General features: G+C 40.1%; 2 protein-coding genes across 5 annotated transcripts; one reads left to right on the top strand and one right to left on the bottom strand.

The window, feature by feature from the left end:
- Nucleotides 1-220: 220 nt before the first annotated feature.
- lnx2a (ligand of numb-protein X 2a) lies at nt 221-17,573 on the top strand. Of its 4 annotated transcripts, none has more exons than XM_046833920.1 (11): nt 221-374; nt 2,846-3,301; nt 7,455-7,681; nt 8,239-8,376; nt 10,873-11,072; nt 12,016-12,399; nt 12,956-13,138; nt 13,612-13,789; nt 14,738-14,963; nt 16,091-16,249; nt 17,106-17,573. In XM_046833920.1, the coding sequence occupies exons 2-11, from the start codon at nt 2,898-2,900 to the stop codon at nt 17,239-17,241; spliced, it is 2,235 nt and encodes a 744-aa protein (XP_046689876.1). In that variant the 5' UTR covers nt 221-374; nt 2,846-2,897; the 3' UTR covers nt 17,242-17,573. The 4 variants fall into 4 exon arrangements, with proteins under 4 accessions (XP_046689876.1, XP_046689874.1, XP_046689875.1 ...); XM_046833918.1 differs by lacking the exon at nt 17,106-17,573 and adding an exon at nt 16,357-17,099; XM_046833919.1 differs by lacking the exons at nt 221-374; nt 17,106-17,573 and adding exons at nt 1,704-2,004; nt 16,357-17,099.
- Nucleotides 17,574-18,928: 1,355 nt separating this feature from the next.
- gtf3ab (general transcription factor IIIA, b) lies at nt 18,929-21,534 on the bottom strand. Its single transcript, XM_046877488.1, has 9 exons — nt 21,313-21,534; nt 20,982-21,076; nt 20,805-20,901; nt 20,221-20,309; nt 20,070-20,143; nt 19,908-19,991; nt 19,606-19,838; nt 19,460-19,513; nt 18,929-19,145 (listed from the first exon to the last, which is right to left on the bottom strand). Exons 1-9 carry the CDS (start codon nt 21,427-21,429, stop codon nt 19,026-19,028), a joined length of 963 nt encoding a protein of 320 aa, XP_046733444.1. The 5' UTR covers nt 21,430-21,534; the 3' UTR covers nt 18,929-19,025.
- Between the last annotated feature and the right edge of the window lie 2,247 nt (nt 21,535-23,781).

The raw sequence follows: 23,781 nt of genomic DNA, 5'->3' as shown, positions 1-23,781 counted from the left end.
GATTTTATAAACTCGGGAAAAAATACTACAAATCTATATAATGTGATATATAATTTATATGCTGTGTTCCGTTTTTTGTTTTTTTTTTAAATCCCGAACAATATTTTAATCAGGCACTTTTGAAGGCACATCTGCCAGGTTGCCTGCCTTTCAAGCTGCTGTGATGTAGGAAAAAAACAAAAACAAGGCGGGTGTTGACCAATCACAGTGCAGCGCTGTTGATAAGGGGCGTGGCCATGCCCGAGCTGCCGAGGAGCCGCGGAGCGCAGAGAGACCTGTCGCGACCGAAGCGAATGCGGCGGATGTGACCGAAATCCTCAACATCGTCCCCTTACGGGACAGGAATTAATCGCTCGGAGGAAGCGCACCACAAGGTAGTTATAACACACCGCGTTTTCAGCATGTTTTTCCCAAAAACCTGATCAGATCTAGGCTGGTAAATGAGACGTCACTGTCTCTGTGCAGGCTGTGCCGGCAGACCTCATAAATAAAAAAATAAAATGAAATAAAATAAATAATGATAGAGGAAAGCTTAATCCAGATTTTGCATTCGAAATCCTTTACTTGGTCTGAAAGATTATACGGTGTCATTATTTATACCATGATTTGGCAAGTGGAGGAAAAAAAATACCTGGGCTTTTTGTAGACTGAGATCATGTAGATGGTGGTTCCTTCATGATGCTCATGAACAGGCAAACTGACATCATCAGCATCAGCATCATCATCATCCTCAGCATCATCACCGTCATCATCCAAGGGCAGTAGGAAGGAAGATATTTATCCACAGGAGCAGTCTGACATGACATGACAGAGAGAGAGAGAGAGAGAGAGAGAGAGAGAGAGAAAAGCAATACAACCATTGCAGAAAGTTAAGACCTTCAAACCGAACCTGTGTGACTTTCTGGGTCATGTCTTGTGCAGGAGTTCCCATTTTCCGTGACTTCCAGTTGTGTGATGTACCTGTGCTGATTACATGTCCTTGTGCCTGGTAGCAGGTGGGCAGCAGTGTGTTTGATGTGTTTGAGAATGAAAAACAATTCGAAATATAATGAAAGATGGGATCGGTGCAGTGCAACATCATTTCCTGTCTTTGATGCACATATGGCGACCAGGGCTGTTGTTGAAATTAAGCTCAGTCCTGTTGATTTATTAATATGAGCACAGGCGGTTTAGTAGCCTACATAGAATTGTACATAGGATCAGTGGAGGACAGATCTCCACATTTCACACACACACACACACACACACACACACACACACACACACACACACACACTGCACATACAGTCAGGTGGACATGGTGGAGAAATATCAGCACTCAGACCATCAGGCAGCTCAATAACCCTGTTGGGACACTAGAAACATTGTAAACACAAACATCTTGTGTTACACTGTTGTGCTTTTAGACCCAAATATGTTGCACATGTGGCTTTCTGTAAGGCAACTGACTTCATTTTTAAATCGCATATCTTCATTTACAACAATGCAGTGCAAGAGATGCAAATCGTCCTTGGAATACCTTGGAATACCGTGCGTGCATGTGTGTGTGTGTGTTTGTATGTGATGAGACGATGACAAGGCTTTGTTATGGGAACAGAGGAGCCTTGTATTCTCATGAATTATTCATATGCAGCTGCAAGATAAAGAGACAGAGACGTGCAGTCACAGAGATAAAGACACGAAAGACGCTCGGTCCGTGTTTTTCTTTCTTTCATTCTTTCTTTAAAAAAAAAAAAAGAGAAAGAAAGAAAGAAAAAAGAAAAGAAACACAATGGTGGCCACGGATGCTGGTTGCCATGGTTACTCAGTAATGGAGGAATGGAGGTACAGTTGTCTGTTTGCTTGCTGCCAAAAGGATTAGACAGTATACGCTTTTGTTGCTTAAGTGATCTTGTGGCCGTCGTTTGCTTCCGCTGTATAGATATTGTGGAAATGCGCCAGGTGACGGGTAAAACCGGGTCTTGATGCCACGCGTTTCATCCTAAACAATCAGAGACGCTCCGGGTGAGTGGTTCTTTGTTTTGGACTTGCGCGATCTAACAAAAGAAATCGACTCGGGGCAATATCATTTCAGTCAGCTTTTATTTGCTTTGTAAATCCGGGTTTAACTTTTCAACCAGTGTTTTATAACATACTCCAGAGCATATTTTCGATACGAATTTATACCGGAATTACGACAGGATAATTGAGTTCAGTCTGAGCTGTGAGTATCTCTGTTACGACTTAACTCACAAAGTCATTTAATACATACATAATCTTTTAAAATGGTTCATGCTATAATGTATCATCATGAATCGTTTATTTTGATATCTATTCTATTTCTGTATTTTACTAACATTTATTTGGGGAGGTGGACGCTGAGGTTAAGGCATTGGACTTTGGACCTGAAGGTCATGAGTTCATATCCCAGCCACACCAATCTACCATTCTTGGGCCCCTGAGTAAGGCCCTTAACCCCATATCTGCTCAGTTGTATAAATGTAAATTGTTTTTAATTAGGAAATGTGCAAGGCTCAGTTATTTTATATCAGTATACAGTGAGCAATCACGGGCGATTGTGTCCAGTGTTCATGTTTATGTCAGTCAGCATCACACACACCATAAAATATACCATTGGATTGAAATGTAGTGTGTAGAGTGGTTAAGTACAGTGTTGGTTAAATGTAGACACTGTGTATTGGAAACGTAGTGGATTTTTTAAATCCAGTCTGAGAATAAAGGATCTAGGAATCAGCAGCAGCAGTCAGGGGATTCGAACTCACAACCTCTGAGTCGACTGTATACAGTATTACAATATTCACTGCTGTTCCTATTTACTTTATCTCTCTCTTGCTCTCTCTCAAAGGCCCATGGAGCGGACAATCCCATAAGCAGTCGGTTGTGTGTCGAGTGGCGCCATGGGTAGCTTGGGCGAAGGCGTGGATGCCAGCATGGTTAGCGAGGCCCTCCTGGAGGCCCTGTGTCCAGAGTGTGGGCAGATCCATCGCTCCTGGGAGAACCACCTGTACAATTACAGGCTGGAGGTGGACGATGACCTGGTGTGTCACATCTGCCTGCAACCGCTGGTGCAGCCCTTGGACACGCCTTGTGGACACACGTTCTGTGCACGCTGCCTGCGCAGCTTCCTGCAGGAGCGCGACTTCTGCCCACTGGATCGTGCCCGGCTGCAGCTGCAGGGCTGCCGTCGCTCCAGCATCCTGGTGCACAAGCTGCTGGATAAACTGTCCATCACGTGCCCGCTTATGCCGGTCTGCTCCCTCAGCATGCCACGCTGTGACCTGGAGGCTCATCTCAAACACAGGTACACACACACACATGTATACACAGCCTTTTCTCAGACAACGCTCATCATCAAATCATCTACAAATGTCTTGACACGTTCTGATTTGTATTGTTCCAAAAACAACATTCCTGCAACATTCTGAAAACATATAGAAGAACTGTACAGTACCTTTAAATGTTATAGAGCCTGAATTTGTGCTCTATAGCACTTATAGTAGTAGAGTAGAGGATTCGCGATGCACCGGGCCAATCTTTCAGGTAGTTATTGCACAGCTAGCATGTCTTAATCTGTTCGATGCCGTTATGTGAGGACAGTGTGACAAAAAAAATAGAACAGGATAGTCGGGAATATCAACATTTTCCTCAGATCTGTTAGTAAATTCCTTAATAAAGACTCAGAACAACTGATATTATTGCGTATTAGTGCTTAGCATCATCTTCTCAGTGCATTGCCTCCAAAAAATCATACATGGTTTTGTTAAATATCCAATAAAATCAAAATGGCTCACATTCAGAACATACAGAGGCTGTAAGATTTGTAAAAGAAACTTTAGCCAACACACATACAGAAGTGTGTGTGTAAATATGTGTGTGTGTGTGTGTGTGTGTGTGTGTGTGTGTGTGTGTGTAATGAGCGCAGAATGGCTTCATTACCTTTATAAATGATATACTGAAGTAGAAACATGGTTATTAAAAATTCAAATCTATTTAATAACCGGCGTGAAGCTGTTTTCTTTAAAGAACTGTGATTTTTTTTTTCTGTCTAAGAGCTACAGATGTCGATGTATACTGAGGAGCATACACAGGAGCAAACACTTCAGGTGCTGCGTTTAATCTTGCACACGCACACACACACACACACACACACACACACACACACACACACACACACACACACAAAGTGTATATATTTACTCGCAGTAAAGAACAGGAAGGTCCAGTAAGGCACTGAAAGGGATACTCTAGGGTTCTTCAGCTTTGTCCTTGCCTACTTCTTCTGTAGTGTGTGTGTGTGTGTGTGTGTGTGTGTGTGTGTGTGTGTGTGTGTGTTTGTGTAATTATCGCATATAATTCACTTAGATATTTGTGTGTTTCCTGTACAGCATTTGGCAGACTCTCTTATCCAGAGCGACTTACAATTATCTCATTTATACAACTGAGCAGTTAAGGGTTAAGGGGCCTTGCTGAAGGGCCTAGTAATGGCAGCTTAGTGGTGCTAGGATTTGAACTCATGTCATACTGATCAGAAATCCAACATCTTAACCACTGAGCTTCCACTTCCTGAGCTTCCTGTACTGAGAAAGAAACCGCTAATCCATTTTTACTTATCATGTAAAAAAAAGGGCAACTGTCAAAGTCTGCTGGTGTTAATGTGAAACAAATGCTTTTGCATGTGTTTAAATTTCTTTAGAAACTTTTAAAGAGGGACAGATATATAATTGCATATAGTATCGCATTCCTTCTCTGAAAATATTCAACCATTTTATATCTCAATCATTCAATTGAATTTGCCCCAGCCCCAGAAATGGGTCTTGCTCTGAGCTGTGTAAAAACTTAAAGACCAAAGCATGTATAAGATGTGATAAATTATTTAGCCAGACGTGCTTCCTGGTGACGCCGTCAGACACTATTAGTGCTGCAGATTTTTTGACCTGGCCTTAAACAATTCTTTGACTCCAACACAGCTAGCAAGTTGTATAAGTCAAAAAAGGATTCCTTATTTTGGCAATTGTTCAGTGGGTAGGGCTCTGTGCAGGACACTAGAGATCTTCTACTCTAACCTTCACAAACTGTCTTCATTCAGCTGGGTTTGTGTACAGGAGCATCGTCATGCTGGAACACAGTAGGCGCTTAGTTGAGTGTAGGGAAATTGTAATACTACAGCATGCAAAAATTTCCTACACAATTGTGTGCTTCCAGCTTTGTGAGAGGAAATGTGTTTAAGCTCTCATAGCACGAATACTTGGAGAAAATTTAGAATATACACTGTAGTAGCCCTTTTATGTGATTTCTGCACTGTTAAGAAGCTGACAGGTATCAATGTGAATACCTTCTTCGAAACTGGAGCTGATCTGCCCTCTCATCAGGGGATTATTTGCCCCTTAGTCATGTGACAGGAGATTAGCAGAACCTATGAGGAATGTGTTGGCCGAATGGTACGCTCACATCCTCTCCAGTCATGCTGGGAAACTTTAACTCCAGAGAGCTTTTCAGCTACTTCTATTGCAAGACTGCTAAAGGCAACCCAGGCCTGTGGTGAGTGTTAAACTTGAGTTTTAGTCCTGGGCGTGTATTTCTGGTTTAGGTTTTGAGATTAGCTGATTGACTTTCGGGATTAACAGTTTGCGATACAGAGTGAAACGAGTGCTGCACCTCATTTGATCAGGTTTGGCTTGGATTACGGCTGGCACAATTTGTTGTGGGATTATGCCAAACTTCTGTGGCTGAGCATGTGGAGATTTTAGACATAGTCGGAAATCAGTATAATGCTTGGAGAACAAACTGCTGAGGCCAGTTTTTTTGGATTTTGTTTGGAGACAATAAAATAGATGTGATATATATATATATATATATATATATATATATATATATATATATATATATATATATATATATATATATATATATATTTAACTATTGCAAAAACAATGTAAAATAAAAAAACAATTTCCTCTGACAAGCTACTGAATCCTGAATATATACTGCATATATTAGGGATGTGCATCTCCATAATTGAGGCATACAATACATTAAAGATACATATAATACAGCTACCGATCCGATGTGATACGATTGCCCACTATTACAATGCAATGAGATCCGATTTCAATTTAATGCAATTTATTGCAGTGGAAAAAATACGATGCTGTGCAATTCAATATGGTACAGAAAAGTTCGCTTTTATTTTTTGGTTCAGACAAAACCACAAATATGTAAAAACCAATGCAATGTCTTGTTCAGTCACGCAGTGCTGTGCAGTGCCTGTATGTGTAAATGTGCACTGTTGGTTTAGTCTGATCTTTTATTGTCTGATTCTGATCTGTATTTCTGAAAAAGCAGTTATACAAGGTAATCATTTCTCTGCCAAATTTTTTTTTAATGCATATTTATTGTCAAACTTTTCTTTGTTTCTAACAGCCATTCATTTCAATATAATTGTAATAAATAGTACGATACTTAGACATTACATTACATTTTAGATGCTTATCCTGTAAGGGTTATCTGTTGTGATGGATTGCCACTTATCGAAGCAATGGTACTGGGATCAGCTTATAATGAGCCACCAGATCTCACAGGAGATTGTCTGTAATGAGCTCTGATTAACGTAAAGAGAAAGAAACACGAGCATGGTATGTTCCAAAACCTTCTTTTGAACTACAAAATTAAAGGAGCTCTAAATGACAAAGCAAATCGTCAGTCACATAATTTCCCTTTATTTATGTGAACATCTCATTCTTTTTTGTTTTTAATTATTAGAACTCATTATGGGATATAAGAGTAGTATTGAAAAAAACTAAACAAAACAGTGTTCGGAGTTTTGAGCCAGTAATTAGGAAGCGAAATCTCAAATCTCTTTTGTGAATAAGATCCCAAAAATACTTCACCTCTGCCAGGGTTAAGGACTCTCCCCTCTGTGGAAGAGAGCTTCACAGTCCTGAGATTGACAAACATAACAGGTCAGTGATATGGCACAGTTTGCACATGGAGTTCTCTGTGCACCGGTCAGTCGTCCTCTTTCGTGGTCACACGGGAAGTGTTTGTAGTGACAGACAGAATAAGGTTGCAAGAATACTGTAGGTGGGGGGAAAATGAGGTCCTTGCTGGCTTTGGAGCCTTGGAGAAGAGCCACTGCTCTTAAAAATGTAGAGCTGCTGGCTAAGGTGGCTCAGGAACTGAGTGTCATGGAGTCATCGAGGTGGATCGAAGCTGTGTTCAATGTGTGGTGTTGCTTCATAAAATCTAAGCACCAATCATGTTCAAATATGCAAATGAAGATCATATATTAGTTTGAGAGGAAAAGGGGAGCAGGTCTTACAATATTTAACATATTTAAATGCACAGTGCTGTTTACTGCTCTCTAATCGACATGTCAAATGATACCTCTGCCCTGTTTCTGGACTTTGAAATAATGAAATAATTAATTTATGACAAATAATGACCTGTGTGTGCAGGTGTCCTGGGACACAGGGTCAGAGAGCAGTCCTCGAAGGCACCCAGGTTAAAGGATGTGAGGAGAAAACCCTGGTGAATGACGCCTCGAAATCGCCACAGACCGAGCTGAGGGAGAGCATATCGCCGCCCCCTGCTGGCTCCAACGCTTGCAGCAATGTCAGCACCTTGTGGCCTGAGGAGCGAGGTGTTGACAACCCGGCCTTCGAGGAGAGCACAGAGGAGGACAGTGAGTTACAACACAGCCTTTTTTGACAATGTGCTCGCCTGATCTTCACTTTTTAACCAGCAACTTCACAGGGGTTATTTATTCGCTCAATTCAACAAAAACGCACGAAGATATAACCAACACAAAACTACAAAATCAGGAAAGGAATGGCAAAAAAAGGGTACGCATTGCATTTAAGTCCAGTTTTATTACATTTGTTGAAAGGGAATGTGAGTTTTTAAGCCAATTATAGTTACATTAAAAGTAAGAAATCCTCACGAAACTCTTAAATGATATTAGCTCATTAATCTTTAAAAGTCACTTTCCCTTAAAGTCTGTACTGAACCCATGTGTGTTATTTATTCTATTAGTAAAGGGGTCACTGGTTAAACCAAAAATTACGTTAGATGATTGTTAGAGGTTGAAAAAAAGTGCATTGGTGTGTGTGACAGAACATGTCTTTATGCGTGTCTGTATTTCATTTTGTCCGCATATGAATTTTAATAGCATGACTCAAAACACTAAAGGTGGTCTGTGTTAGTACGAGGAATTGATTGACCTGAGGCTTGTTTCTTTAGGTGTTCAAGGTTTGGAGCGCATCCCCCCTCGTGTAAAGCGTCCCCTCAGTAACCCCTGCATCCACCTTCTCCGAACCGGCAGCTCTGCGTCGTCAGGGTGGGATTTTGTTGAATCTCTGCCCTTATCAGCGGAAGAGGGTATGCCGATGTACATTGCTTTCTTTATTTCCACGCTGCATTTCGTTAAAAGAAATACCTCTGGATATGGAATGCAAAAATATCCCAAGGTGCGACTGAGATTAGATTAGATTAGAGTCAACTTTATTGTCATTGTGCAGATTACCAGTACACAAAGCCAATGAAATGCAGTAAGCATCTTACCAGAGGTGCAACTATCTATATGTACATATGTGTGTGCAGGGCCGGCGCTAGCTATAGTCAGAGCAGGCAATTTCTCTCTGCCTCGGGCTTGGAATGGGGGTCTCCTTAACTATAACAATACTATACACTAGTTCACTAATCAGCGTTAGACAGCTTTAAAAAAAAGGCTATTTATCCATTGGATATAAATAACTGTCCCTCACCTGAAGTGGAACCAGGTAATATCACTGTTTCCCCACCATCTGAATGAATTTCAGTAGCGCAAAACGAATGCATCTCTTGGGGGTCTCTAGGCGAGAAGCTAAACAGAAAGCGCAGCTTGTGATGCAGCTACTTTATGTGAGCCTGTATTTTTGTATTTTTAAACCTTATTCTGCCCATTCGTGTCAGCACCATTTAAAGATGGAAAAAGGAAAGTTTGTAAATAAAAACAAGTGTAATTGCAGATGCCAGATAAAAGAATTTAACCCCATTTTTCTGTACAGGGCAGTCAAAAATATTCATTATTCCAAATAGCGTTTAAGTGTGTTACTGTAAACAAATAACTGAACAAAATACTGAAAGTCCTGGGCGATTTAGTCAGTGTGTCTATGTGAGTTGTGAGAATAAATTATAATCGTTGACATACTAAAGTTAGCATTTTAAAGTAATGAAAAAAACACATTCAAAGCAAATTATTATTTTATCATTATTAAATTTTTTATTAAAGTTTAATTAATATGCACATTTAGGGAAATATATAAAAGTACTGATAACAGGTTTTGTATAAATAAAATTGAAAATGAAATAAGTTTCAAGTGCTTTTCATTTATTCTAAAAGGTAGAAGGAAGGAAGCCAGGGGTGCTTCAATATAAATTTTGCCCAGGGTCTCAAAATGTCTAGAACCGGCCCTGCGTGTGTGCAAATATTGAGGTGCATTTTCCATTGAAATTAGATAAAAATGTCCAGTGACCATCAGGTGACTATTTAGAGATTAAATTGTGATATGTGAGTTCATTAGGGGTGTAACGGTGTAACACATACAGGGCTTTTCGGTTCGGTGCACATGTGTACTGAATACGATAATTTCTTCTTGTGAAATATATAGTTAATATGTTTGTTTACATTTTTTTAGCCTCAGCATTGCAATTTAAGTACAGTGTGACTGATTTTTTTATTATTAAATATGCACAACAATGCCAGGGGTATAAAAAGGAACTAGAGTTAGCGCAGTGTCACTGTAGCTGCTCACTCCATACCAAAAAATACGATTTGTAGTGCGCTGAAATACGATTTGTAGTGCGCTGAAATACGATTTGTAGTGCGCTGAAATACGATTTGTAGTGCGCTGAAATACGATTTGTAGTGCGCTGAAATACGATTTGTATTGCGCTGAAATATGATTTGTAGTGCGCTGAAATACGATTTGTAGTGCGTTGAAATACGATTTGTATTGCGCTGAAATACGATTTGTATTGCGCTGAAATACGATTTGTAGTGCGTTGTAGAACTCAGATTTTGTTTATGCGCATGTGTGAAATCGTGCCACCTCCAGCATTTTAACGACAGTCTAGCAATATGGATTCTTTTGCGTTTTTTCATATCCAGCTTCAAGAATTTCTCTTAAAATCTGAAAATCCTGACACTTCCGCATATCAAGGAAGTGAACGAATGCAGGATGGAAGGAATGAAGAGATTTGTTAAAGTATGCTGAAATAAGTAGAACAGTTAAGTAGATCATATCTTTAGAAAATCAAATATTAAATGTAAAACACACACGCACACATTTTTTATACACATCTGTATTACCCAAATGTGGCCTAACAAATGTAAACTTTTTATTTCATCTTTATTTAATAATTTCCATTGAGTCAATTTTATTTAATCGATTGAATTTGTGCCAATTTAATCAATATAATAAAAAAGTGTACTGTATTAATTTGATTGATTTTATTTTTATCAAATATTCTAAAATATGAATTGATATATTATTTAACCAAGAATTGTATTTAAAATTGTTTAAAAAAAAATGTAAACTGTTAAAGTTCACAAATGTTAATAATAATAAGCTGAAAAATGACAGTTTTATGTTTTGCATTTCTTCCCTTCTAACTGTACCGAAATTGTACCGAACCGTGACTTAAAAACCGAGGTACGTACCGAACAGTGAATTTTGTGTACCGTTACACCCCTAAAGTTCATAGTGTTGTGTGTTGAACTGGCATCCCGTTTCCCCACCTAAACCCCAGTGTTCCTCAGATAGGATAAAGCGGTTAATGAAGATGAATGAATGCACCAGGGTCTGTGACGAATGTACCGTTTCTGTCTCCCAGGTTGTGTAAAGCTGCCGTCTTTGCCTGAAGGCGAGATTACCACCATTGAGATTCATCGCTCAAACCCTTACGTTGAGCTGGGTATAAGCATAGTGGGGGGCAACGAGACGCCTCTTATAAACATCGTAATCCAGGAAGTGTACCGCGACGGTGTCATTGCTCGAGATGGGAGGCTGCTGGCTGGTGACCAAATACTACAAGTAAGGAAAGATGGTCTGATGCTTCAAATAGGTGCAGGTGGTAATGATTCTAATGTTTCTAGACTTGTACAGGGTGGCACAGGAAAAGGGGAAATTTTGGAACTAGGAGTTTTTGACCCTGGGGCATCTGGGAACCAGTGCGAGCTCGTTTAAAACCCCTGCCGTTAGTTATAATGTAGCAGTGGACTGGTTTCGCAACGAGTGTTCGCTGTAAATCGCTTTATAAGAAGCGTGATAGAGTGAGTGAAGGGAATTTTGGCGTCATTACCAATCAGGACGTCACGATCGTGTCCCATCTGCTCCTTTTGAAGAAACAGGTTTTTAAAAAAGAAGTACCCAGGTGGTGTTGGAACGGCCCTCACACCAGAGAATATCAAGGCTGTTTGAACTGTCATCTTAATGAGCCCTCGCCATCTTTGCTGTGTTAAGCTGTTTTTTTTTAAATGACACACCCGTGTTGTAATCATAACATCTGAAATGATAAAGACGCAAAAATTCCCTACATTCACACTATCACAATTCTTATAAAAGGCTTAACAGTGAACGCGTGTTGCGAAACCACTCCACTGCTTCATTATAACTAATGCAAGGGGTTTGAAAAAAGCTCACACTGGTTCCAAACAATTACTGATGCCCCAAGGTCGCCAAGTCCTAGTTCCAAAATTTCCAGTTTCCCTGCACCACCTTGTAAAATGTGTCCAATCTGCAATTCACAGTAGTACAGTTTAAAGGATCTGCCATGGTTTTTTTTGTTGTTTTATGCCTCAGTTTATTTTTCCAGTCTAGAAATTAACTTTCTTACAGTCCCAGTTCCATGTTATAATAACAGTGTGTGTTCCTGCATTCTCATGACTGTAAATTTCATTCCAATTCAGTTACACCGGTTTTACTAAAAACAACAATAACAACTCTTTCCAACTCTCCCTCTGTCCTTCATCCGAAGGTGAACAACGTAGACATCAGCAACACGTCGCATAATTTCGCTCGCTCCACACTGGCTCGCCCGTGTGCCACCCTACAGCTGACCGTGCTCAGAGAGCGCCGTTGCAGTGTCCGGCCGCCGCCCGTACCCGCTGTCCCTGCCCCCGCAGTGCCAGAGGGCAGCCCGTGCAGCATGCGCATCACCCTAAACAAACGGGACTCGACCGAACAGCTGGGCATAAAGCTGGTGCGGCGCACAGACGAACCTGGCGTGTTTGTGCTGGAACTGCTGGAGGGGGGGTTGGCCGCCAAGGACGGACGCTTGCACAGTAACGATAGAGTGTTGGCAGTGAACGAGCACGACCTGAGGCACGGCACACCTGAGCAGGCCGCACAGATCATACAGGTTAGAGAAATGAATGCGAAACACTCAATTTATAGAGAATTTATAGAGAATTTTCCTTTTATTAGAAGGTTCCAATTATATATATATATACACAAGTGCCATACAGAAATAAGTGCCATATTTATAACCTGATAGAAACCTCTAAGAAAAGGATGTTCATATAAGTACTTGGCGAACTTTTTTGCTAATTATTTTTATGGATATATGTGTGTGTGTGTGTGTGTGTGTGTGTACAGTATTTCACACTAAATACATACATTGCATTTCAGCATCCATTGTATTATCTGTCTTCGAGGGACAATAACAGATTTACTTAAAAATACCTCAATATACAACCATTATTTTCTGAATAACTGGCAACAAAAGTGAGTACACCCTAAGTGAACATGTCAAAAAAGCGCTACTAAATGCCTTCCCAAGCACTGAGAGACCACTGCGGTAGTTGGTGAGGTTACACTTGGCAGAATCCTACACGTCAGTGGCTTGGCATTCAAGTTGAAAGCATTAAATAGCATTAGACACTGATGATGTGGTTGTGGTTTCTGTAACACTTCAGGCCAGTGGAGAGAGAGTGAATTTGCTGATCAGCAGGCCTGGCAAGCAGACCATGGCTGTACACACAGGCTCGAGTTCAGCCCGCGATAGCTGGTGCCACGAACACTTCCTGCCTTCGGTGCACCACACGGCTGTGCCAAATCCCACACCCAACCTGCAGCTCAGTCGCTCTTCCACATACAGGGTAAATCTGTGTGTGTGTCTGTGTCTGTGTGTGTGTGTGTGTGTGTGTGTTGCATATATATGTATTAGACAGCTTTCTGTCTTACAGCAGCTCTTGTTTTGTCTTTACTTGTCCTCAGTAGTAATTAATGACTTCTGTTGGATGGATCAACAATGTGATCGATGGTGTAGAAAAAGGATTATGGGGATTCCTGAGATTGCAGGAGTGACATCTTGATCCGTCTTAATGATTTTTACTATTCCAAAATTTTTTTGCTGTAAGAGACAAACGTTGTACTTCATAAAACATTAAAATAAAAATATGAATCGACATCAGGGTGCTAACAGTGACTCTGCTGTATCACAGAAAGTGTTTAATTCCTGCTGTGGAGTCAGTGTGAGGTCAATCAATCAGCCGCAAATCTCCTCCCCTATAGCATAGCCTTGCTTACCATGCATATTTGTAGTGTATAAAGGTTTTGTGTCTTGTGTTAGGACCTCTCTCAGTGTGTCACCTGCAAGGAAAAACACATCACTGTGAAGAAGGAGCCACACGAGTCCCTGGGAATGACCGTGGCTGGTGGGCGGGGCAGTAAGAGTGGCGAGCTGCCCATCTTTGTCACCAGCGTCCAACCGCGTGGCTGCCTGTCCCGGGACGGTCGAATCAAACAGGGTCGGTTTTACCAGCATCTTCTTTGCTGTTAATTTCTCAGAAAGCAAAAATAACTGTAGATTTTATAATATAATTAATAATAATAAATAATAACTAATCATAATAATAATCTTTTAGCATATTTTATAAATTTAAAGTGATCAAAATGCTTTAATCAACAAAAAGTTTAAATAAATAAAATAAACTTGAGAAAAATACCCTAAATTAACATTTAATGTATAATTATTTAAAGAAAAAATAAATAAATAAACTAAATGATAAACCTCTAATATTAAAATAAACTGTCATAACTCTATAAACATATATAAAAATAAAAAAATATATTTTTTAAATTTCCATGAGGATTATTAAAGGGAGGTTTAATGCGATTTCATGTTATTTACACTGTTAAAGAGTTGGATTCAGATATATGTACATACAGAGTATTTCTATGACAGAAACACGCTTTCGGGGTTCATATAGGTTTTTCGAGTACGGCCCTTCATGACATCATAAAGGGCAGAATTTCTTATATAGGCACTTCTCCCGGAAGTTGCACACATGGGTTACTTCCCATATAGACATGTCTTGCTGTAGTCGTCATGACTGTTGCAATTTCAGACTCTGGATCCGATCCGATCGCTCCACCTATTCCACAACTCCAGGACCTCGGTTGTTTTTAGAGAAAGGTGTAAGCTGTATTTTACTTTTGGAAATCTGATCAAACTAAAGACTTTGCGTAGATATGAAGGATGCAAAACTACTCTAGGTACGCAAGATTACCATGAGACTGGCTGAAACTGTCTGCTATGTTCCCTTTAAATAATTTCTAAAAGTACTTGTATATTGTTGTAGATAGTAATAAAACGACAATGGCAATAACAGTGATGATGGTGATGATAAGAAGGTTTGTCTCTGCTGTGTGTCTTGAAACTCGGCTCATTTAACTTCCCTTCTCTTTGTGCTCAGGAGACGTGCTGCTGAGCATCAACGGTCAGGACCTGACATCCCTGAGCCACAGTGATGCAGTGGGCACGCTGAAATCCAGTGCCGCCTCTTGTTCTGTGCAGCTACGAGCGCTCGAGGTGAGCATGGTGGACGAGCCGGGACAGGACGAGGGCCTTCTGCCTCACCATGAGAGCGACTGCGACGCCAGCTGGTCACCGTCCTGGGTCATGTGGCTCGGCTTGCCCAGGTGAGCCTTTTGTTCCTGTTGGCATTAACAAAGGAATGCGATGCGAAATCTCGTGGGTGCTGTTAAAGTTATAAGGAAGATGAATAGTGCTACTTTTAGCTCATCTGCTTCCCAAAACACTGGCGCACTATGACTGCTCTTTAACAGGATGTGCTTTAAAAAAAAAAGGTTTCTATTTTTAAACCAGTAACAATTGTTCTGCTGGGATGCTTTAAAATTAGCTGCCTGGCCTCGGTGAGCAGCGATCCGAATAAAATGACACCAGGGAGAGTCACGTGGCAGAGAGCCATGAGCGTGCCGGTTGTTAAGTTCAACCTCTTTATTCCTCATGTCCTTAACAGAGAGCCATCAGAGACAGAGGACGGTACAGAGACAAGATGAAAAAGTGTGGAGCTATTTTGATTAAGAGAAATGCAAGCCACATGTTTGAGATGTAGGCCAAGGGATTATATGTCAATGTGTGTGTGTGGTGGTGGTGGGCGGGGGTTATTGGGGCTGGTCTATCAGCTGAAAGTGCCATGTTGTAAAATCACAGTCTCACCCTATGAGGCAGGGACACAGAGGGCTTTCAGTCTTCTCCGTCTCTCATTCACTGTGCCTCTCTTCCGCAATCCCCCTCTCCTCTGCACCTGTCCGTCTACTTCCTTTCTCGTGTTGTTGTGCCAAATCACCTCTATCCAATCCCCCTTCCCGGCAGTCCGCAGCTGCCCCTTCTCCTTTGACCATCTGTGGACCTGACTTTCATCTCTGCTTTTTAATCTTTCCGTCCGAAGTGTTTCCAGAAAGCGATCAGGGGACTCGCAATGACTTTCAAAAAGCCCAAAAACACGATCATGCCATGGCTTTGTGCATCTTTCACCTCGCATGATTCATTCACTGAAGAAAATAAGAGCATCAGATTTGCCTTAAGATTCAGTTTTATAGCAACCTCTTCCTCTTCTCCTCTGCTTACACACACACACACACACACACAAACACACACCTTAGCATAGCTAATTCGCCTAACTGCAGCAGAGGAAACTGGAGGAAACCCATGTAGTCATGGGAAGAGGAATGTGGAAACGTGGTTAAATCCACGCATTTTACACTCAATGTGATGTCCGTTGTTTACTCTTGCTCATTTGCAGCTACCTGAACAGTAGCCATGAGATTGTCCTGCGCCGGAATCACCCTGGCAGCTGGGGCTTCAGCATTGTCGGAGGTTACGAGGACAACCACACCAATCAGGCATTTTTCATCAAGACCATTGTATTAGGAACGCCTGCCTATTACGACGGCCGCCTGAAGTGAGTCCAATGTTCAACCTTCTCATTACTATTAAATACACTGATCAGGCATAACATTATAATCACCTGCCTAATATTCTGTTGGTCCCCTTCTGCTGCTAAAACAGTTCTGACCCGTCGAGCATTAACGGCATTAACTTCTTCAGCAGTTTGAGCTACAGGAGCTCGTCTGTTGGATCGGACCACACGGACCAGCCTTCGCTTCCAAAGAGCATCAATGAGTCTCAGCGGCTCATGACCCTGTCGCCGGTTCACCACTGTTCCTTCCTTGGACCACTTTTGATAGATACTGAACACTGCAGGCTGAAAACAGCCCACAACGCTTGCCCATTTTTCCTGCTTCCAACACAACAATTTTGAGGACAACATGTTTGCTTAGCTGTTTTTTCACTCATAATGTTATAATGTTATGCCTGATCGTGTATTAAAACAATTGCGATTTGGTTTTTGGGTTCGATCAGGTACACTAATCAAATGACCTAGAAACATCTTTACTACACATACAAAATTAAATCAATTAATTACTAGTGAAAATCTGGCTGGATTAGCACACTGGGTCTGGGTGTTGATTTGCATTAGTAGGTTGGAAGAAGCTGCTACATAAGAACACAAGCTGAGCTTGTATTTTGCCCTGATGTAATGTTTTTTTTCTTTTTAAAAATCTTAAATCCTGGCTTACTTTAAAAAATTATACATTCTTATGAGAATGCTAGACACCAGACCAGTATGAACGAATGCACAGCGAGAGCATTTCTTGCATTCTCGCATCCATGTTGAATAAAATTTGCATTATTTGAAATACATTTGAGTGAATAATTTTCTGATCACATCCTAATATTGCTGTCCCTGTCCTCAGGTGTGGAGACATGATCGTGGCAGTGAACGGACTTCCCACAGCAGGTATGAGTCACTCGGCCCTCGTGCCCATGCTGAAGGAACAGCGCAGTCGGGTGGGTCTCACCGTCGTCTCCTGGCCTGGTAGTCTGGCGTAGTCCATCCGTCTTCGCATCCAAGCGTTTTATCATTCCTGTGTCCCTTCTGCTGTGCCACGGATGCCATAGTGTCAGTGCGAGTCTCAAAATCTTGAACGTTCACTCGATGCTGAATAAAAACCTGGCCTTAAAGAACCCTGCCAAGCCCATGAGGGAGGCCCCGCCCCTCTGGAAAGCAGCCTTAAGGCCTTCTCATGACTCCACCCTGCCAGGGGTTTTATATATAGATGTTATCTCTAATTTGTGTGTATGTGCGCGTGTGAATACAAGTGAGGATGTTTGAATATGTGTATGTGTACAGGTGTTTAATAAATAAATCTTGATAAAGCTCAGTGTTTGCAGTGTGGGTGTGCGGTCACGGCTTACAGAGTTCGGTTGATTTATGTAAGCCTGCATGAGTCACGTTTGACAGAGTGCACCTGACCTGGTTCTTGCCGAGATTAGCAGCACACAGCAGCAGCGAATCAACAGTCCCACCTTCAAGAAATCTAGGCAAAAAAAAGCTAAAAACCTTTTTTACATGCCAGGATTTATGTTGAGTTTTTTTTAGGAAATATTTAGCAGATATGAAAGCAAACCAAAGATGCAACCAGATTTCTCCTTCCCTATTAGTGACAAACTTTTGGCCCTAAAAACAATGTGTTCTCAAGGAGTGATGGAAAGGAATTAAGCAAGTACAGTAATTAAATTTAAGTAGATTTTTGAATGCATCTGTACTTTACTGAAGTATTTCCATTTGGGGAGACTTTACATTTTAAAGTCAAATGTTTTACTCAACTTTATTTTTGAACTTGTTTTGATTGCCCCTCTGTGGTATCTACTTAGCACAAACATACAGTTCTGCATCAGTTCAACAGAAATTTTTGAAAGAATAATGATGAAACATCTGACTAACTTGCCACAACACCTGTGGCCTTATTGGCAATTTTTTTTTTTTTTTTAAGTTGAAGGTTTTGAGGTTTATAGTTTTAATAGTGTTTAACTCATTTCACGTAAACAGTTGATTAAGTAAAGAGTCTTGTGAAAATGATAATAGGAACATTATAGCCATAATTAAAATCATAGTACATTTGAAAGCAAATACTTTTACTCGTGAAAGTTTAAAGGGAGCACTTTTACAGAGTGTCTCTCAGCACATGGCTTTAACTCAAGTACATGGTTTGTGTACTTTGTCCATCACTGTTCTCTAGCCATATTTTCCAATAGGAACAAAAAAATAGCAAGTACACAAAATCAACAAGTTAAATTAGGACTCATTTTTAAGCTCCAGCTCTGGCGAGAACCAATAACCCACAGAGCAAATCACAAAACAAAATGCTTTTCTTATGAAACAGAAAAATTTGGCAAACATTCTTTGGAATACAAAACCATTGATATTCCCCTCAATACAAATCCTGTCAGATTTTGGTGGCAATTTGATATTGGAATGATGCTCATTTTATAAGTGATTCAAATTCAGTCTTGGATACAAATTTCCTTAACAAGTTAATCATCTTATCACAGTCTACATTTCTTAAACTATCTAGAATCTCAGCTCGGATGAGATGAAGCCACTTCCACTACTAACCTGCTATAAAGAACTGAGATTAGAAGTCAAAGAACCTTCTTGTTTCTAAGCTTAAAATGTGAACGCTGCTCATTTTACCATCCGATTCCTCAGAATGTAATAGAACACGAAACCCAGTGGTGCAGAGAAGTGAGTTTATTTACTAGTGATTTCAAAAGAAATTATGCTCGATAGTGAATTTAGTGTTGATTAAGCAAATCATCAACCACATGACTGTTCACTGGTTCTTCTGGGGTGTGGATTTGTTCAGCGAGAGGTTTTGCAGCTCGGCAGACAGTTTAGAGGCGTTCGAAACCGGACTCTTGGGTTTCTTCTTCAGCCCTCGTTTGGCTTTGTTCTGAGAAGGAAAAGCAAAAAAAAAAAAAAAAAAAAAAAAAAGGACTTTTATGCATCATATTGTATTTATATCTTCAGCATAAAAATATTTATATATTAAATATTCTTTAGGCTACCGAGTACTACTTAAAGCTTTGTTTATAAATTAAGCACTTGCTCAATGATCTTGGTTATACATGCCCATTTTGCCCTTCACAATACCCTATTGTGGATTATCTTCCTATGATTAGACACCAAGTGAAGGGATTCATGGCGAGATCCTCATCTGTTCAGTGGTGCAGTAGATAACGATTGTTTAGAGAGTATGGTTTTTACCTGCATCTTTTTCTTCTGAGGGTCATGGACTACAGCATGTCGCTTTAGACTTTCCTGTAAAAACAATTCATTTCAAAAACATTCATTTGACTCGAGCTATAAATGATTCATCATCTCCCCTCTGTTACTTGTAAGCCATTTCTCACCTCCATGGCAAACCCTTTCCCACACCCATCATGAGGGCAGATGAAGGAGCGATTGCCCTCATGGAAGGAAAGAATGTGATTCTGAAGGTTGAAGTGTGTGGTGTAGGTTTTCGAACAGCCCTCCTTGGTGCACTTGAACACACGCCGTACGCCCAAATGGACAAAGAGTTTGTGCTTCTTCAGAAACCAGGCTTGATGGAAAACCTTCGCGCAGCTGTCGCACTGCAGAACCTCTGCACAGAGAAGAGATTACAACTTGCACAAGATCGAAAGACAAGAACTCCTCAGCTGGAGCAGGTTACCTCGGTGCTCTGCTCTTCTGTGGGCCTGATACTCAGTCCACGTTCTTCCCTGGAATGTGCATCCCTCTTCAGCACATGGATAACCTGCACATTAAACATTCGTGAACTGAGTGAATATACAGACAAGAGACTTGGTACATGTTTTTATTAAATGTAGATTACCATCATGCACTTTCACATGCTTTTGCAGCTTTGTAGAGGTAGCGTACTTCTTCCCACAGCCCTCATACAGACATCTGCAAGAGTTCAGTCAAACAAATCTGATGAAGTTCAGACGAAATAACGAGACAAGAGACAATCCGTCCTTACTTACTCGAATAGTAACTGGTTCATGTGCTCACATTTGTGAGACTTCAGCAGTTTATTCTTACGGAACTCCTTCAAGCAACCCTCGTAGTCGCACTGAAAAATGAAACGGGGCAACAAAACACGTATGGGAAGTTTCAGATGGTGTTGATTGTACAAAATGACAACCAAGAAGTCGAAAAACACCTTCAATGAAAATCTCGATTTCAAAATGCCTGCAGCAACAACGGTGCATTGTTTCACAAACATGCAAAATCATTTGAAAAGAAATTCTCCCATTTATACAGACTGGAAATTACCCACACAATGCATTTTAATCCTTGCATAAACATACCCAGCTCATTAAGTGCTAGTAATTAGCTGATTAGTTTACCAAAATTGGACCAGATCTCCAGGACCAGATTTGGAAAATCTGTGGTCTACACAACATGCAATCAAGAAGTAAATTCACCCGAGGTGACTGACGTTTAGTCTCGATTCTTACAAATTCTTGTCTTTTCCTGCTTCCCAGTCTCTCTCTCTCTCTAATGGAAACAAGTTGGATGTAGAAAACAAGACACACACCCTATGCTGTGTGTTAATTATACTCACTACATAGTGCTTCTCCTTGTGCTGGTGCACACGTTCCACGTGGTTCTTTAACCCTGTGGTACTGGTAAAGCCCTCCAAACAGCCATCCACTAAACACCTGCAGGTCATAAGTGAACCAGGTTAATTAAGTGTGTCTAAAGGGACTGGTGGTTCTAGAGGAAGACGAGGCATACTCACTGGTATGGCTTCTTCCCACTGTGGCTCAGGTTGTGCCTGGTGAGTTGATAGCGGGTGCAAAAACTTTTATCGCAGCTGTCACATGCAAAAGGTCTCTAATTTAGGGAAATAAGGGTCATCAGAGAGGAGGAAGAGTATTACAGAAGCACCTGTGGCCTACTGCATTGCACAGACTTACAAAGAGTTACATAAAGGCAATTAAAACAAACAATGGAAAAGTATATAATTTAGATTTACATTTGCATACTAGAGATTTAAATTGTTAATCATTTAAATACTTTTATTTGAAAAGGTCACAGTGATTCCCTTCACTTCCGGGTTTGTCCCTTACCAGCCCAGTATGTTTGCAGTAATGAGCTTCCAGTTTCCATGACTTGGAAAATGAAGCTTTACAGTTGAAGAAGGAGCACACGAAGTTCTTACTCGGATCTTTGAAACGTTCTCCCATTTTATTCTCAATTAATTCGCCTTGTTCTTTATTTATTGTTTTTATGTGAGTCGGCGGTAAGTAGGTTTACCCTTTTTTGCCGGACGACTGAGAACGCGGCTTTCGCTGCTTTTTTATTAACCGTGGACTGAACCATTATCGCACAATCAGACCCGAAGTGTATTTTTAGCGCTGGTACCACGAGGAAATATAGATACAGAGATGTATTATAATCAGGATTAGTTGTAAAGCCAATTTATGTACACGCAGGTTTTATAAATTAGAATTAAAACAAATCTCATTAGGAAAACCGCAGCGAATAATGGCGCATTCCTAATTAGCATAAACCGACCTGTGCGCGTCACGTGACTATACTTCTGATCGGAAGATCGAATCATTTTAGTGAATCGCGTTCATCAAAATGAACGAATCTTTTTTGGAGTCATTTAGTTCATTTGGTTCCTTTGATCAGAAATAAAATGTAAAGTTGTACATTTTTAATAAGCAGATCCTCCAACACGTCTACATACACAAAATTAGACTATAGTTTCAATAATGAAAATATGACAATGCAGCTAAGGACACATGATAAACAGAATGAGTAGCTTCACCTCTCATATCTTCTGGTCCATATCCTTAGTTCATGTCACATGCTTCCCATAATTACTGTAACAATATTGTCAAGAATCGGACCAAAAAAAAAATAATTTTAGATCTATGTAGCGTCTTTGGGAGTCCGTTGGGAGAACAACTCAAGCCAGAGTATTCATTAGATGAACTGCTCGATTCTGTTTCCTGTACAAAACCTATGGAGATTTTATGATGCCAGTAGAAAATGAACAAATCACACTTTTATTTTGAGTTACATTAAAAAAATACAAACCCATTACTAATCTGAAGCACTTAAATAATACTCAATTGCTGAATTCAAAGATATTTTTTTATATATCCTACTTTATTGTGTTATTCATGTGTTTTTTCCTGTGTATTTTCCTGTTCGTTAATTAATGAATTATCATGAGACAGTAAAGTGTATGCCTATCCTATGCAAATAAATGTTCTTAATGCATTGACCTGCTTGGCTTTCTGCACTATTATGAATTAACTGATTTAATTTCTCATTTATTTCTGTTAAATGATTTCATTAACACTGCCTAAATTTATCAGAGATTAATTAATTCCACACCATTAAGCACTTGATCCACAGGCTGTGGTGGACCTGGTGTGTATCCTGGGAACAATGTGTGTGTGGTGGGAATATCCTTGTAGATTGACTTGTACACAAATTCACACCGAGGAGCAATTTACGGTCACCACTTGACCTACCAGTATGTAAATAGTTGGTGGATGGAAACCACAGAACCCCAGAAGAATATCAGATTCCTCCCAGAATCCTGGGAAGACAAATTCTGGGAGAATTTAAAACTCCATGCAGACATTAACCCAGTATCAAGGAGCTGTTAGGATTCTTTCAGAGACGATTGTAAAAATGCGAATCTTAACAAAATATTAATATAATTAATAGCTGGGAGGGAATGTGACACAAAGAGGTTAATCAATGATGGAAATTGAAGAAACATAGTACTTTCATAATCAAAGTCTCATCATTATCAAGAGTTAACATTTATTATCTTTAAAAAAATGGCATAAATAACTTACAAATTAATAATAAATAAATTAATGTAAAAATAAAGAGAATAAATACAGGATTTTAAATGAATGTGAAAATGTATGGTGTGGAGATACACATAGTCTGTTAGGATCTATCATGATGTTTGAGTTAAACTGTCTGATTTTGCACTGTGTGTGTGTGTGTGTGTGTGTGTGTGTGTGTGTGTGTGTGTGTGTGTGTGTGTGTGTGTGTATCTTTACATCCGCTGGTGTGTAAAACCATGTGATTGGGGATGAAGGTCTTAGGGATCGTCGGACAAAGATTGATAGAGGGTATTAAACTGTCAAGACTGGCTCCTGGAATCCATCCATCTGTGTCTGAAGGACTGCCATTCATGATCAACTAATAATAACCAACACAGAATTTATGATGCACAATTATAGTTTATCGATGACTGTTAAAGTTTACTGATACCGTTTGAATTACAGCAGCCATATGCCATTTTTTTCCATTAGTCCCAAAACAGACATATTTATCAGCATTACATGTCAATAATGACTCATCACATCTTTCGATTGTCCCCTAACCCTCGTCAACTCTACAGCTGATGGTTATAATGATAGTAATGATAGTAAAGTTTGTAAATAATGCAGATAAACAGATCTCGAAATGATAAAATAGCACATACATCCTGTCCACTCATGTCTTACAATATTAATATAGATAACCAACATCGAGCAACCTAATTATGACATGCTTTT

This window comes from Silurus meridionalis, chromosome 21 (assembly GCF_014805685.1).
Source record: "Silurus meridionalis isolate SWU-2019-XX chromosome 21, ASM1480568v1, whole genome shotgun sequence".
In the NCBI taxonomy this organism is placed as follows: Eukaryota; Metazoa; Chordata; class Actinopteri; order Siluriformes; family Siluridae; genus Silurus; species Silurus meridionalis.
This window is presented reverse-complemented; position numbering and strand designations above follow the sequence as displayed.